This window comes from Huiozyma naganishii, chromosome 2 (genome assembly GCF_000348985.1).
Source record: "Huiozyma naganishii CBS 8797 chromosome 2, complete genome".
Taxonomy (NCBI): domain Eukaryota; kingdom Fungi; phylum Ascomycota; class Saccharomycetes; order Saccharomycetales; family Saccharomycetaceae; genus Huiozyma; species Huiozyma naganishii.
In genome coordinates this window covers 1,178,396-1,193,449 of record NC_035923.1, presented here as the reverse complement: position 1 = coordinate 1,193,449, position 15,054 = coordinate 1,178,396, and the positions used below count along the sequence as shown (strand labels likewise).

Genomic DNA, 15,054 nt, shown 5'->3' with positions numbered 1-15,054 from the left:
ATATCTTTCCCTGCGCTACGCAGTCGCTCCTACAACAGTCAAATCCTGCTTGGCAAATATATATATATATATACTGCAGGTATACGAGACTAGTAACATTATGTACATTGAACTAACATCCGAAACAAACATCAATCATAAATTAGAAACGTTCAATTGTGTCAGACCCTTTCTATGGAGAATACTTACTTTTTCTTATATTAGAGGGGTCCAAAATTTTTCTAAGCCTCTGTCGTTAAGAGAGTTAAGTGTTGACCCAGCGATACAGGATCAGCCGCCAGTCCAACTTACGTCGAAGATGAGTAGTGCTATATTTACATGCAACAGCTGTGCAAGCCAGTTTGCCACCAGTGACCTGCAAAGGTATCACATGAAGACCGAATGGCACAGGTACAATTTGAAGAGGAGAATTGCGGAACTTCCACCAGTTTTGGCGGATGAGTTCGCAGAGAAATTGCAGATATCACAGAGGGAACAAGGTAGGAACCAAGTGGATGAGTTCGGGTTTTCTATCTTGCCAGCCCCTCATGAAAACCGTGGTTCAGCAAAGAAGAAGCACCATAAAACCATTCTGAAGAATTTGGATCATGAGGATATGAGCGAGTATCAACGTGCAAAATCTCACCACCACCGGATGAGAAAAGTTGCCTCGAATGCGGAGTCTGTTGACTCAGAACTGTCTCATTTGACTTTGGAAAGTGAACTTGCCACTAACACAGACTTTGGTGAGGACACTATTTCAGAGTACAGCTTCACTACCAGTGAATCTGGTTTTGCGACTGACCACAATGATGAGGATGAGGTCGATAACATCTTACTTCCCGAGGGGGATAAAGATGGTGCAGCTGACATTGCTGTTGTCAGCCATACAAGATGCATATACTGTGGTGTTGAGAATAAAGAGGTCGAAAGAAACGTGAAGCACATGTTCCATTTACATGGACTCTACATACCTGAACGGTCGTACTTGATAAATTTGCCTGGGCTGCTGAACTTTTTGATCAATAAAATAGTCATTGACCTGGAATGCCTCTGTTGCAACTTTCATGGTTTAAGCTTGGAAAGCATCAGAGCACATATGAATTCTAAACGTCATTGTCGGATGCCTTACGAAACAAAAGAAGAGAGGACGCTTTTTGCTGCATTTTACGATTTCAGCTCCATCGATGAAGTTGAGGGGGAAGATGAAACTGTCAAGCGCAAATCGGACAAAAAGATCCATTTTGACGAGCCAGTTGAACCGGAGGAAAATGATGCTGGTGAATACGACATAAACTCTAACTATACCACTGTTACAGTTGATGAATCGACTGGGATGGAAATGACGTTGCCAAGTGGCACAAGATTAGGCCACAGAGCTGGACAAAGATATTACAGACAAAATTTGCCCTCGCCTTCAGAGGATAGTGAAAGCAGAAGGACAGTGACTGCTTCTGATAGGAGATTGGTAAGTGGTGTTACGGAGAAGCAATACAAGAAGGGTTTGAAAAAGATGCAACAATTAGAAAAGAGGATTTTGGATGATCGTTCAAGAAAAGAGACCAGAAGGGCGAACTTTCAGACACACTACAGGGACGAGCTTCTGCAGTGATCTAAAATGATGGGCTAATTGGATTACAGTATGTCAACCGCATTTTTTTTTTTGGAGGGGGCTCCGACGCCAAAGAAGTTTTATAACTTTGCTTTTTTTTTGGAAACGGTGGAAGCGTGCGATTTATTTGGTATGTCGTCAATTTTTTTGCTACTAGGTTCCATATATAACCTTTTGGCGACTTCGGGTTACTCTTTTTTTTTCAAGCCTTTTGTGAACTGTTGGGCACATTTTTCGAAAGTTGGTGGAACCATAAGCAGAGGTTTTTTTGATGAATTGGACTCAGAGGAAATTTTTACGATACATAAAACCATGACGAAGTGTCATTTTTCGAATATGTACGTCTGCTATTAATTCTGTCCATTGTTGAGTTGCCAATGTGATTATCCGTATTGGGTCCAGGAAGTACATCTTGAAGTCTGTCATTGAGGAATAAACCGTGGTGCTTTGGAATTGTAGTAAGTCTGGCCAATGCCAATGTTTTAGGAAAACACGGTCTTTGTTAATGGATTGGAACTTCTTTTTGAGCTCTTGTTGTTATCGTAGATAACGGCTGTATCCAGTTGGGAATTTAAGCCTGACGACTACAAAAAAGGCTTGATAAGCAATATTTTTTGATGAGAATCCCAGGGTTTGATGATTAAACACATCCGTTGATACGACGGTATATAGATGACTACTACACGTATATATCCCCTCTATGAATATTCACATATTCAACTATCCCACACTCAGAGCAAATGCGTTAACGCTAATGAAATTAAGTAGAACCCATTTTGCATTGCACATCAAGGAACATGCTTGAAAAAACACTCAAACAAGCTATTTCAAAGGCCTGCACAACATCAAAAATCTTGGGATTGACAAAAGCAGTATTGTGTTTAACGCACATCCACAGTCCTATTCCTTTCCTTCAACTAATAATCGATATGCAATGTAATTAGCCCTTTCATTTGGTAGCAAGGCTCGTGTTTTCATTTTTATATATAACAGAACTTGTATCCGATGGTTCGCCAAAAGAGTGATTTGGCGTGGAAATTTCGGTAATCACTGGATCTGTCGCAGTTGACTGTAATGGATTAACCGAACGAAAGCTTTTGTTATCGGGTATTTCCAAATAATTATCGATCTCGATAGATGCTATGTCATTGGATGAGGTACTATCCATACTCTGATGTTCTTCGCTGACAACTTTGTTAAAATAGTTCAGTAGTTCTTCGTATCGGTATTTATTCTGGCCTACTAACCTTTGAGAGCTCTCTGAGTCAGTGGTGTATCCAGAATCGTTTCTTTGTTTGATAAATTCGCGCGGGTTAGACATTTGCGGCGCCCATACGTTGCAACTCGTTAATCTTCGGCTCAAAACATCGAATGCCTTCGATTGCGGCAGTATCATCAAAATTCCGTACAGGCATTTGTACAAGTATGGATATTTGCGTGCTTCCAAAAGTTGGAGTCTCATTCTCGTAAATACCTGAGATTCAAATAACTGAACTAAGACATCCAGTTGTATCAGGTCGTTCAATTTAAGTTCATGATTGGCAAATGCCGTTAGTACGGAATAAACCAATTCGTAATTCTCCGAAATAAGTCCCAAAGATATCACAGATACTGGGTTACAGCACCAGCTCTTGAACAGTAGGTTGAAAAAGGCTGGGTCATTGTCGCATCTCAACTTTGTTCTCAAAGAGCGCATCTCAGGGGCAGTCACTAGATTGGTACTCAATATTTGAATGAGCATCCTAGTAAATACTGGATCATCCTTTGTATTGAGAATTGGTGACAGTACTTTGAATACTCTTTCAGAAGAGAGACTCGCGCATATTTTTCTCATGATATAATTCGCCCTAGATTTCATCAACTTTGGATCTCTTTTTAGTAGAGTAATAAAATCTTCCAAAAATTTCTTTAGATAATTGTCGTTGGATTCCGAACACAAGCCTTGAAGTAAAACCAGAGCCTTCTCTACTAGTCTTGGATCATTTTCAGACAAAGATTTCAGCAGGGTCAAGAACATTGAGTCGTTGTGCTCTAAGATTTCATCAGGAGCCTTCCGATATATCAACGAGAGCCAATCCAAGCAAGCCAATCGGGCATCCACTTTGCTATCAAAAAACTGAAACGTTAAGCTATTAACAATTGATCCGTAATTCAAAAGGTTTTTATTCTTCAAATGATCATAGTTATCGCATAGAAGTAGCAACTTCTCATTGATGACATGTGCAACCTCCGTTATTGTAACATTTGGACCGCATAAAAGTTTGAGCAGTAACGACAGAATTTTGGAAAAAAACGGGATAAAGTCGTTTGGGGCAATCGTCAAGATCGAATTGATCCAGTGTAACGATAAAAGTTGGATTTCCGGTTCAGACGATGCTAGATTGTTGATCAGAATACTAATTATATCTGGAAAATTCAAATGTATGTCTTGGTCGGGAATGTACTCCTCGCCGTTCCTACTCGATTCTAATTCTTGAACTTCTGGCTCCGAAATGAGATTATGCTCCTGTATTGCAATCTTCATCTCATTGTCGATAAATCGGCTATCTTCGCTTTTCGTTTGATCGCGAGTGGTCCCATCCGTGCCAAAAGTGGAAGAATCCTTTTCAGTTTTGGATAGGTCACTGAGTGCATTAAGTAAAGACTTCTTTTTCTCCGCTATTAAACTACCGTCAACCTTCTTTGCTGATGCTGGTTGTGGTGTTGTATCCGTTTCCTTCAGTTTCTCTAGTTGTCTTTTCTTTATATCCAATTGCAGGTGAGCAATTCTGTTAACCTCGTGTAAAAGGGAGTCCATCAGCGACCTGGTTACCACTCTTACATCTTTATGGGAATCACCTAAAAAGGTAAATAGACCTCCGAGAAACGATGGCAGAAAGGAGATCAATTCTATGCCCGGTGTGTTTAGTAGTACTTTGATCCAGTTGACAAGAAACACTCGTGTATCAGGGTTAATGGCATATATCCTTTCCGTTAAGAGTGGAATAAATTTCGGTAGTGAAAAAGCCAAGCTATTGTCTTGTTCATAAGTTTCTTGGTAAACATCCCCGCTCAGCGGGTCTGCTTTTACTGCAGGCGGTACCTTAGATGGATCGCTGTTAACGATGCTTACGTAATTAGCAGCCCGTTCTGCGACAATATCCTTCACTAGACGGTCAAGCAACTCTGCGGCTCCCCGTACAGAACTCTCTGTGTCGGCGCTGATTTTGCACAAAACGTCAAATACCTCGTTAAAATACATTAGAATCTCACCCTTGGCAATTTTGGCAATATTGTAGAGACTCTCGCATGCGTAGAACCGTACTTGGTCATTCTGATCTCCAAAGCATGCCAGTACAGGTGGTAAAATGTTTCTCAGATACTTACCAACGTCGTTTGTTCCCAGTGCAATTGCAGTAGCAGCAAGACCCATAAGCCCTGCATTTCTGGCCATTGGTTGGTGCAAAGCATACGTGTAGTCTCGGCATAGCTCATCAATAATCTTATCAATTCTAGCATAATCCCCCTCAATGACGCAGCTTTTAACTAATTTTTCCAGCTCCAATGCAGTAGCCTTCCTCTTATCATAAAGTTTGTCGTTCAACCCTTTAATGATTGATCGATCTATTGTAAAAAGAGACACGAACCAGTTTATCCTTGGGTGTTGTGTCGCAGTACGGTTAGTAAAAACAAACAGAGGGTCATCCTGATAAGTCTGTGGTTTTCAACCTAGCTTTTAGTTCAAATAATAACATACCCATTATCGGCTGTACTGTTTATATATGTGTGTGTCTAGCGTTATGGGGGAGGAGAACACGTCTTTTAAGCACTCTTGGTCTTCGATTTATACGTGTTTGTTGTTTATTTTTTAATCTTCCTTTTTGATCAAATAACTGCACTTACTGTGACGAACAGAGTGGATCTTTGCATAGAAGGGCAACTTTAGCCCCTTCGCACACTGTAACGTTCTATTAGGTGATACTGCACAAGATACATCCAGCATGTCGACTTTCCCCCATAACGTCGCCCTGCTTCTGTTACAGATCCTCTTGCAAAGACAACAGTACCTGGCGCATCGCGATAAATCTTTGCAATTAAAGTCCCTATTAAAAGAGCCCATAGTGGACGCACAAGTTCTAGAGCAATTCACGTCGCACAAACTAGTGAAACTGTATTCTCCAGAGCTGCAGGATGTCACATTAAGAACTCTACGGGCCATGGTCGGCCAGCTATTTGTGGAGGGAGCGGAAGAACTATCGGACCAGCAGATAACGGTGATCACACTGGCGAATAGTTACTACAATAAGCGTATTCAACAATTAGAGACCCAGTTATTGCCACAATTGAAGCAAGAGCTGGTACAACTGCTGCAGTGACCCTTCAAAAGTGAGCTGAACCTGTTCCACGTGAGGGGTGCGCACTACTACACAGAGAGTTAAACTCATGGGGAAAATTTTTCAAAATAAAAAGAGAGTGTGAGAAGCATTGAATTAAAAATGCGATGGATGTTGCGATAAAGACTGTCCCATAGCTCGCATCGTGGTTTGTTCAAGGCTTGGATTGAAGGCATTATATTTAGAAGCTAATTGCTGCGAAGTTTTTCTTCCAAATTTTGTCCATAACCATCTGAGCGATGAGAAATCTTGTTACTCTGAATCGGGGGAAACTGAGCCCGCGCCCCACTTTCAATGATCCTGCTGATGAGATCGAATTCCAGTTGTTGGACAGTTCGTTCGACACATTGACGGATAGTGTTACATGTGTTCTTGGCGCTTTGTCTGTTGGACAATTAGAGGTCCAGCAGTTTATGAAGAACGGGCAGCTGAACGTGCTGGCATCGTTTACTTTAGAGACCTTTGACGATAAGTTAGTAACATTTATGCATTTTGCTGATACGAATCAGTTGGTATTTGTGTTTGAGCAAGGTGATATCATCCTGGCAGTTTATGACGGGGTTAACTTTGACGCAACACAAACAGTGGTAGAAATAGTAGGGACCATCGATAACGGCATTGAAGCTGCCGAATGGTCATACGATGAGGAGACTCTGGCTTTGGTCACCTCAGACCGCAACGTTGTTTTGCTAAACAAACTGTTTGAGCCTGTCTCTGAATACCACTTGAATGTGGATGATTTGAAGAAATCTAAGCACGTCACTGTCGGATGGGGGAAAAAGGAAACCCAATTTAGAGGTAAAGGTACACGTGCGATGGAGAGAGACGCTCTAGCCAGTCTGAAGGCATCAGGTCTCGTCGGTAGCGAACTAAGAGATCCGACAATGCCATACATGGTCGATACAGGTGACGTTACCTCGATGGATACAAGGGAGATAAACATCTCATGGAGAGGTGACTGTGAATACTTCGCCATCTCTACAATAGAGAGTCTTCCAGACCAGGACGAAGAAGGTAAGTTCATTAATCGGAGGGCTATAAGGGTTTTTAACCGAGAGGGACAATTGGATAGCGCATCAGAACCGGTCACCGGTATGGAACAGCATTTAGGTTGGAAGCCTCAAGGCTCCCAGATTGCATCGATTCAAAGAAAGACCACCGCAGGCGAGGATAACTCGCTGGATTTGATTTTTTTTGAAAGAAACGGTTTGAGGCACTACGAGTTCGACACAAGACTACCAATAGATGAAGAGATCAAAAGCGTATGCTGGAACAATTCTTCAGAGATTCTAACTATAGTTTTGAAAAATTTCATTCAGCTGTGGACCACTAAGAACTACCATTGGTACTTGAAACAGAATATCTATTCCCATAACATTCAGTACGCCAAATGGCATCCAGAGAAAGAATTTACTCTGATGTATGGTAATGACGGGTGCATCAACGTTGTCGATTTTGCCTATAAAACGGCTCAAGGTCCGACTTTGGAACCCTTTGATAACGGTACATCGCTTGTGATTGATGGGTGCACCGTCAATATTACACCGTTGGCCATAGCACACGTGCCTCCTCCTGTCTATTTTAGATACTTCGAGGCACCTGATAACGTGATTGATGTCTCTACGGGCTTATCCAATGAAATTTTTGCCGCCATCACCAACAATGAGCTGGTCATTGCAACAGTAAAAAGCTTTAGTGACTTGAAAAACGGAGGACATCCTAAAGTTGAGACAATTTTGCCAAAGTCTGACTTTGCCAGCGAAGCTGACACTTTACGTCAAATTGCATTCATCAATGATACAACTATTGGTATTCTTCTAGACTCAGAAAGCCTCTCACGAGTCGTTTTGATTGATATTCAAGATATTTATCAGCCAGCGGTTACTATCGTGGTAGAAACTTATGGTAAAGTTGTGCTCCTAAAATCCACATTTGATTACAATCATTTAGCCTATCAAACGAGCGATGGTACTGTTGTCCAATTAGATGCAGAGGGTCAGGCAAATCAAATCACTCGCTTCCCCGAATTGGTTCGCGACTTCAGGGTTAAGCGTATCCACACTTCGGCCAATGCGGAGGACTTAGACAAACAATGGAGTTCTGATAGTTCTACACTTGTCGCCTTTGGGATCACAGCCAACGGTAAGCTTTTTGCGAACGAGACAAAACTAACATCGGCAGTAACCTCCCTGGAGATTACCTCTGAATTATTATTATTTACGACAGCTCAGCATTATTTGCAATTTGTCCATTTGAATATGAATGCATTTGAACACTTGCCGGTTGTTGAAGCTAACGTCGAAGATGAAAGAGTCCGTGCTATTGAGAGAGGGTCCGTGTTGGTATCAGTCATTCCGTCACAGGCCTCTGTGGTTCTGCAGGCTCCACGTGGTAATTTAGAAACTATCCATCCTCGAATCATGGTTCTAACTGAGGTTCGTAAAAATATTTTGGAAAAACACTACAGATCGGCATTTGTTCTCTGCAGAACACATAGAATAAGTTTGGACATATTGCACGATTACGCCCCTGAACTATTCATGAGTAACCTGGAGCATTTTATCGAAGAAATCCACAGCGTCGATTATTTGAATCTGTTTATTTCTTGTCTAGCAGATGATGATGTTACGAAAACCAAGTATAAGGATACTCTATCGCTTGCTAATACGGGTAGTTTTGAAAAGGAGGCTCCTCCTTTAACTGAGATGCAAGAATACATTAAGAAAAAGTTCCATGATTCGGTAACTACTAAAGTCAACAAAATCTGTGATGCAATCTTGGAAATTTTATTATCAAGGGAAGATTATCAGAAAAAATACATGCAGTCTATAATCACCGCATATGCATCTCAACGTCCTCAGAAACTAGAGGCAGCTGTGCTTTTGATCAGCTCGCTTGAAGACATCTCGGATAAGGATGCATGTATAACCTATCTGTGCTTCTTGCAGGATGTCAACCTGGTTTATAAAGTTGCACTGTCATCGTATGATGTCAAAATAGCTCTATTGGTTGCTCAAAAATCCCAAATGGACCCACGTGAATACCTTCCTTTCCTTCAATCCTTACAAGACAGCGAGCTTTTGCGCCGTAAGTTCACCATTGACGATTATCTAAAAAACTACGACAAAGCTTTAACTCACCTAACTGAGTTAGAGAAGGACAGAGAGGAAGTATCTGACGAGTTTATTAATTACGTTGAAACCCATGAATTATACAAGGATGGACTGAAATTGTATCGTAATGACTCTGCGAAACAGAATGCGGTTTATAGACTGTTTGCCAAGCATTTGTCATCAAAGCAAGAATATAATGAAGCCGGTATCATATACGAAATGTTGGGACAATTCAAGGAGGCGATGGGTATGTATGTCCTGGGGATGAAGTGGCGCGAAGCGATGTCTATTGCTGTCCAAAGATACCCTAATGAAGTCAATACTCTGGCTGACGAATTAGTTACGTCGCTATCATTTGAGCATCGATATGTCGATGCTGCTGAAGTTCAGCTGGAATTCAAAAAAGATTTAAAATCGGCCATGGAGTTGTATTGTAAGGCATATCGCTACGATGCAGCTTGTTTGGTGGCTAATATCGGGAAACGTCCAGAACTTATCCCCACTGTTGTTGACCAAGGGTTAGGCGAAGGGTTTGGTACCGTTGCTGAACTTTTGGCGGATTGTAAGGGTCAAATCAATTCCCAACTGAGACGGTTGAGAGATCTACGCACAAAGAAGGATGAAGATCCTTATTCGTTTTACGGTCTAGAAACTGAGCAAGCTGATGATGTGTCGATCGCACCTTCCGAAACCTCCACTAAAGAATCCTTTTTCACTAGATACACAGGGAAGACTGGCGGGACTGCTAAAACTGGTGCTTCCAGGCGTACAGCAAAAAATAAACGTCGTGAAGAACGTAAACGTGCACGGGGTAAGAAGGGTACTATTTATGAAGAAGAGTACTTAGTCCAGTCAATTGGGAGATTGATAGACAGGCTGGTTCAAACACGTACTGATGCTTTGAGGTTGATCGACGGCTTGTGTAGACGTGATATGAGAGAACAAGCCTATCAGATACAGAAGAATTATGTGGAGATTGTTGAACTGCTCAAAACAAACGTGGAAGAAATATATTCCATTAGTGAAAAGGATAGGGAAAGGGTTGATGAAAATGGCGAGGTATATCATGTCCCAGAAATCCCCGTCCCAGTAATTGAGGATTTCCCTAAGAATAAGGTTATTGACTTTTGATCAGCACCATATTTCTATAGGACTATCCATCCTTGTTATATATAGGGATGGGTGGTTAACTTGGTAATCCTTATTACATGTTGAAAACGGAGTGCAAATCAACATTTCGAATCTTATTTATTTAGCGTCTAAAATACTCTGCTACGATATTTAGAAAATCAATGGTTATTTTTTTTCAAAAGAACGAATGTGGTTACGAGGTTAGCTCTGTAACGTAATGCGATTAACTCACGTTGGTGTACAGTTGGACGAATACTTTCTCACTTGATCACCTCAGATCCAGTTGTTAACTCCTTTGAATGAATTTCGCTGTCGGGAAGAACCGAATGGCCAGAACAAACGATAAGATAATACGTAAATGCTATATTTTGGAGTGACCCAGGAAGGTACTGTTGGATATCGTCTTTTTCGCCGTGACTATCCCTTTTTTTGTAGAGATTAAGAGATGACTTAAATAAAGTTGACTTCTTAGTTATACTATATAAGTATAAGGTTCGATGGTCTCTTCTGTATGTTCAGAAAGATAGAGACCAATACTATAGATATAACTAGTCTTTATATATGTGAGAATTTCCCAGATATTCTTAGAGTAATAAGTATATTTCACAGTGTAACATATTAACTTCCTCGTGGCATTAGTGTTATACGTTTCATAGTTGTCACGTATCATTATCTGCTGGATATAGAAAACGAATATGGACACACACTTGATAAAAGACACAAATGTTAACGAGACAAATAACGATGCCACAAGTGTGGAAGTATTCACCACAGTGAGAAAGTGAAAAGCCACACCATTGATTCTGAGCAAATTCTCACGTATATAAAGCCTAACTACATCGAATGAATTGATCCTTCTATCTGTGACAATATAGAAGAGATCATCGAACCATATACTTATATATTAAGTATATAGCAGAAGTCATACCTGAGCTAAAACATCTCTTTACTTTACTACAATGAATAGCCACGGCGAACAAGACCCTATTCAACATTATCGTTTCATGTTCTGTTTATGCCTATGATGATATCTTATCACCCCTATAATAGTCATTTTCTATATTCAGCAGGTACAACTTAGAATATCACTTGTACGATACTTATTATTTTTATGTGTTTACTCATTTGAAAGAATTGGAATGTTTTTTAGTCGTGGATAACCTAAAAATTAATGTAAACTCTTTTCAAAACTTCAAAATATTTTTTAAAGAACTATACATTATAAGAAATAACTACAAGTATGATTTCTTTGTTTAGACAAGGGAAATGGTAGTAGAGAGTTTATAAATGAATAAACATATAAATAGCTTTTCAACAGCTTTACATCTCCTTAAGAGAAGAATGTTAAAGTGGCTACATACGTAATTTTTACAAATAGAGTTCAAAGTATCACCACAACATCTCCTACGTCTATCAAAAAGAAAACACAACGGCGAACAGCTAAAACCTAGCAGCTTATTACTGTCTTCCATCCGTATTATTGGAATTATTTTGTCTTTGTGGATCCTTCATTTTGTGGATTTTCACCCCAGTACTATCAATTTCTGTAATCTTACCAATATCTTGAGGGGTAATAATAATCGTCTGAGTCCTACTTTCATTTTTTAGTTTCTTAACAATCAACGCGGTACCTATCTTCCTGTTCACCTGATCCATGAAAACATCAAATTCATCTAGGGCGATAATCCGTGAACGCATCGGCTTCCATGTAGCTAGCAGAAGTGCCATTTGAGAAAATGACTTTTCTCCACCAGACAGAGTATCCACATCTCTTGCCTCTTCATCATTTGCCGTCACTATATGTATTTCCAAGCTTTTGGTATCTTCGACAAATACAAGATTCCCTGCAAAACCTCTAACCCTGATCGAGGATCTGAAGTCAAGATCTGCTTCTAGACAAGTTACGTGTCTTAAATGGTGGAAATTTTGCCAACGTTTTTCTATGGATTCTTGTAGCAGTTCCAAAGCCTGATGGACAGCCAGGTACTTATTCTGGCCCTCCTTGTATTTGGATCTACTTTTGTCGTATAGTTCCAAAACCTTGTCCTGTGAAAACCCAATTTGATTCTCCACCCGCTGTATTGATTTTGATATTCTGTCTAGCTCTTTTTTGATTTCCTCCTGATCGTTTGGCAGCTCTTCAGAGTTGGATTGCTCCAAAGTACAAAATCTTTTTGCGCTTTCCACTTGTTTTTTCAATCCATCACTTAGCGAAGTTATATTCTGCTCAATCCCGGTAATTGTCTCTAGCATGTCCAGCTTTTTTCCCTCGTAGTATTTGATTTCGTCGGTGAGCTTTTCAATTTTCGACTCACGCTTGCTTGCTCTCTCTTTGAATTCTGATAATTCATCCTTTGCCTTCATGAGAGATCTTTTGCCCTCATCGTATAAATTTTTTAGTGGCTGTGCATCATCTGCTAGCGATGCTATGGTCTTTTCCAACTCTTTTATCCCAAGCTTGTAACTTTCGATTGCTCTCAATTGATTTTCCCTCTCGTCCTTTTTCGAGGTCAAAACACCTGTGTCTACTTCTTTATCAAGATTAATCCTCAACCCCCTTATTTTCTGCTTTACAAGCTTCAATTCGTTGTTAACATCTCTGTGCTTCATGTGCATTTTTCTTAAATCTGTTTGAAGTCCCTTGATTTTCTCTTCGAAGTTATTCCTTACCTGTGACAGTCTATGTTCTTCTTGATGAATTAGCTCTTTTATGTAAGAAGCGTTGCCGTCGCCTGAGGAACCAGCTTTAAGTCTTAGCTTCATTTGATATGAAACAGTATCTAACCGGTAACCTCCAACCAATTGAAACCCACTATTTTCATCTCTCAAGGCCAACGCCATAGTTACATTTCTGGGACCAGACCTCAAATAGTTTCTTGCTTCATCTTTGTTTTTTATTAATACAACCTTTTCAATCTTGTTCAGATCTACAAGCAGTCTTGAAATTTTGGGATCTTTAAAAGACAATACATCCAGTACAGTGGTGTGGGGACCCTGTGGCTTACCGTTTTCGAAGTTGAAGTTGCTGAACTTATAAGTGACAATTGGAATATTTGTCCTTAGCCTACACTGTTTAATGATTTGGCGAAGTAATTTATTGTCTGCCGCGTTTGTCACGACGAAGGAGGATAGTGAAGATGACAAATATCTTTGAATGGGACGCAGCCACTCTTTGAATTCGTCCTTAACAGAAATGTAGTTACCAAGCGGCCCGATTGGTAATTCCCGGAATCTATGTTTATTATGGTTAATTGTCTTTAGCAACATTTCGATATTTGGGTCAAAGTTGCTCAAGAAACTATCCATACCTTTGGAGATATTCTGTAATTCTGCGGTACGTTCTGTTATTATGCGCTGAACTTCAGAAATTGCTGATGCTCGCTCGTTTTCAAGGGCTTTATCGTTACTCTCGAGAGTCTCAAGGGCGGGAAGTATATCCCTGCTTTTTGAGAGAAGTTGTTCCTGCTTCGCCTCCAATTCGTTCAGCTCTTGCCTCATTTGTTCTTTATCACCACCCATTTCTCTCTGTAGTTCGTCCTCCAGTCTTTTGATCGAGACATCCAAATTCCTAATGTTTTCCTCACATTTCTTGATACTTTCTTGTGCTTGCTTTTCGTTAGATTTTTCAATTTCAAATTTGTTTCTTACCACTCTCAGTTTCTCCCTTACTTCCTGATGTTTTGATTCAATTTCGGTAATCTCCTCCAATTTGGCTTCAATTGTGCTTGTTACCTGTTCGGCGTCAGTTTTGAACCTTTCGATTTTCTGATGTTTACCCTCAATTTTCCCATCAACCTCTCTAATTTTCCCCTTCACTTCATCAATCTTCTCTTGCAATGTAGAGACAGATTTCTCGTTATGCTCGATATCCAACCACAACGATTTGCCCTGTAACAGCAGTTTCCTTTCCGTTAAGTTGGAGGTCTGATTCAATTCTTTAACCAGCCTTTTCGAGTCCTCGTAGTCGTGTTTCAAAGTCTTCAAGTTTGAGTAATGCAGCACCATATTATTCTGCGAAGTCTCGCAGATCAATTTAGCGCGGTCGAGGTTATCGTTAATCTCTTGAAGTAAAGTACCCTTCATGAAGTGGAGATACTTGTCGTGCGGGGTGCTCGCGGTCAAGAATGACCTAGCAGCGTCCTGGGAAAGGAAACACATCGGATTACTTATTGGAACGGAGAAGTAGTCCACTATCGTAAGAACATCCTTCCTTTTCGTGCTGATAACGTTACGCGTCTCTGTCCTTAGAGAAAAAGTAGCCGTCCCATCCCTTTTGATGGTCCTTTCTATTATAATCTCTGAGCCAAAAACGTCTGGTTGATACGCACCATACGACTCATTCTCTAGAGTGATGGCAATCTTAGCCCTATGGCAGCCTTCCTTGATCAAATCTTTCAAAGAGTTCCCCCGATTGGTCTCCGCCGCCTTGGCACCAAGCCCTACTGTAATAGCTGTTAGAATGGCACTCTTACCACTTCCGTTGTTACCGACTATGAAATTCAACTTCGGCCCCAGATCCATCTCGAAATGTTCATGGCACATAAAGTTCTTAAGAACAACTTTCTTGATGTACCCAGCGGGGAAACTCTGTACAATATGAGTCGGGAGACCACCGATAGAGGTATCTGTCTGACTGTATTGCGTCATCGCATTGTACGTCCTCCTTCTCTTCTTTCGCGCGTGCCCACGCGAATCCTGCGTTTCACGTGCGGCAAACCCAAGCAACTCCTCATCAGCGCCCTCATACGATCTCTTCTGAGAATCTGTCCCTCCACGTGCAGAGGTAACCTCTACTGCAGCCACCGAACTCATCAACGGCCAGAATCCTCGATAACCGATGCACAAC

The 15,054-nt window shown here is 40.8% G+C and overlaps 5 protein-coding genes across 5 annotated transcripts; 3 read left to right on the top strand and 2 right to left on the bottom strand.

Annotated features, from left to right (window-relative positions):
* Positions 1-298: 298 nt before the first annotated feature.
* On the top strand, positions 299-1,591 carry REH1 (Reh1p; the record flags this gene model as incomplete). The annotated part of the gene is made up of 1 exon (XM_022606602.1): positions 299-1,591. The coding sequence occupies one exon, from the start codon at positions 299-301 to the stop codon at positions 1,589-1,591; it is 1,293 nt and encodes a 430-aa protein (XP_022463281.1).
* A 949-nt stretch (positions 1,592-2,540) lies between these two features.
* On the bottom strand, positions 2,541-5,331 carry VAC14 (Vac14p; the record flags this gene model as incomplete). Its single annotated transcript, XM_022606601.1, has 2 exons — positions 2,541-5,194; positions 5,328-5,331. 2 exons carry the CDS (start codon positions 5,329-5,331, stop codon positions 2,541-2,543), a joined length of 2,658 nt encoding a protein of 885 aa, XP_022463280.1.
* Positions 5,332-5,571: 240 nt separating this feature from the next.
* SWC7 (Swc7p) lies at positions 5,572-5,946 on the top strand (the record flags this gene model as incomplete). The annotated part of the gene is made up of 1 exon (XM_022606600.1): positions 5,572-5,946. The coding sequence occupies one exon, from the start codon at positions 5,572-5,574 to the stop codon at positions 5,944-5,946; it is 375 nt and encodes a 124-aa protein (XP_022463279.1).
* Positions 5,947-6,203: 257 nt separating this feature from the next.
* On the top strand, positions 6,204-10,208 carry IKI3 (Elongator subunit IKI3; the record flags this gene model as incomplete). The annotated part of the gene is made up of 1 exon (XM_022606599.1): positions 6,204-10,208. One exon carries the CDS (start codon positions 6,204-6,206, stop codon positions 10,206-10,208), a length of 4,005 nt encoding a protein of 1,334 aa, XP_022463278.1.
* A 1,458-nt stretch (positions 10,209-11,666) lies between these two features.
* Positions 11,667-15,020, bottom strand: SMC6 (DNA repair protein SMC6; the record flags this gene model as incomplete). The annotated part of the gene is made up of 1 exon (XM_022606598.1): positions 11,667-15,020. The coding sequence occupies one exon, from the start codon at positions 15,018-15,020 to the stop codon at positions 11,667-11,669; it is 3,354 nt and encodes a 1,117-aa protein (XP_022463277.1).
* Positions 15,021-15,054: the final 34 nt, after the last annotated feature.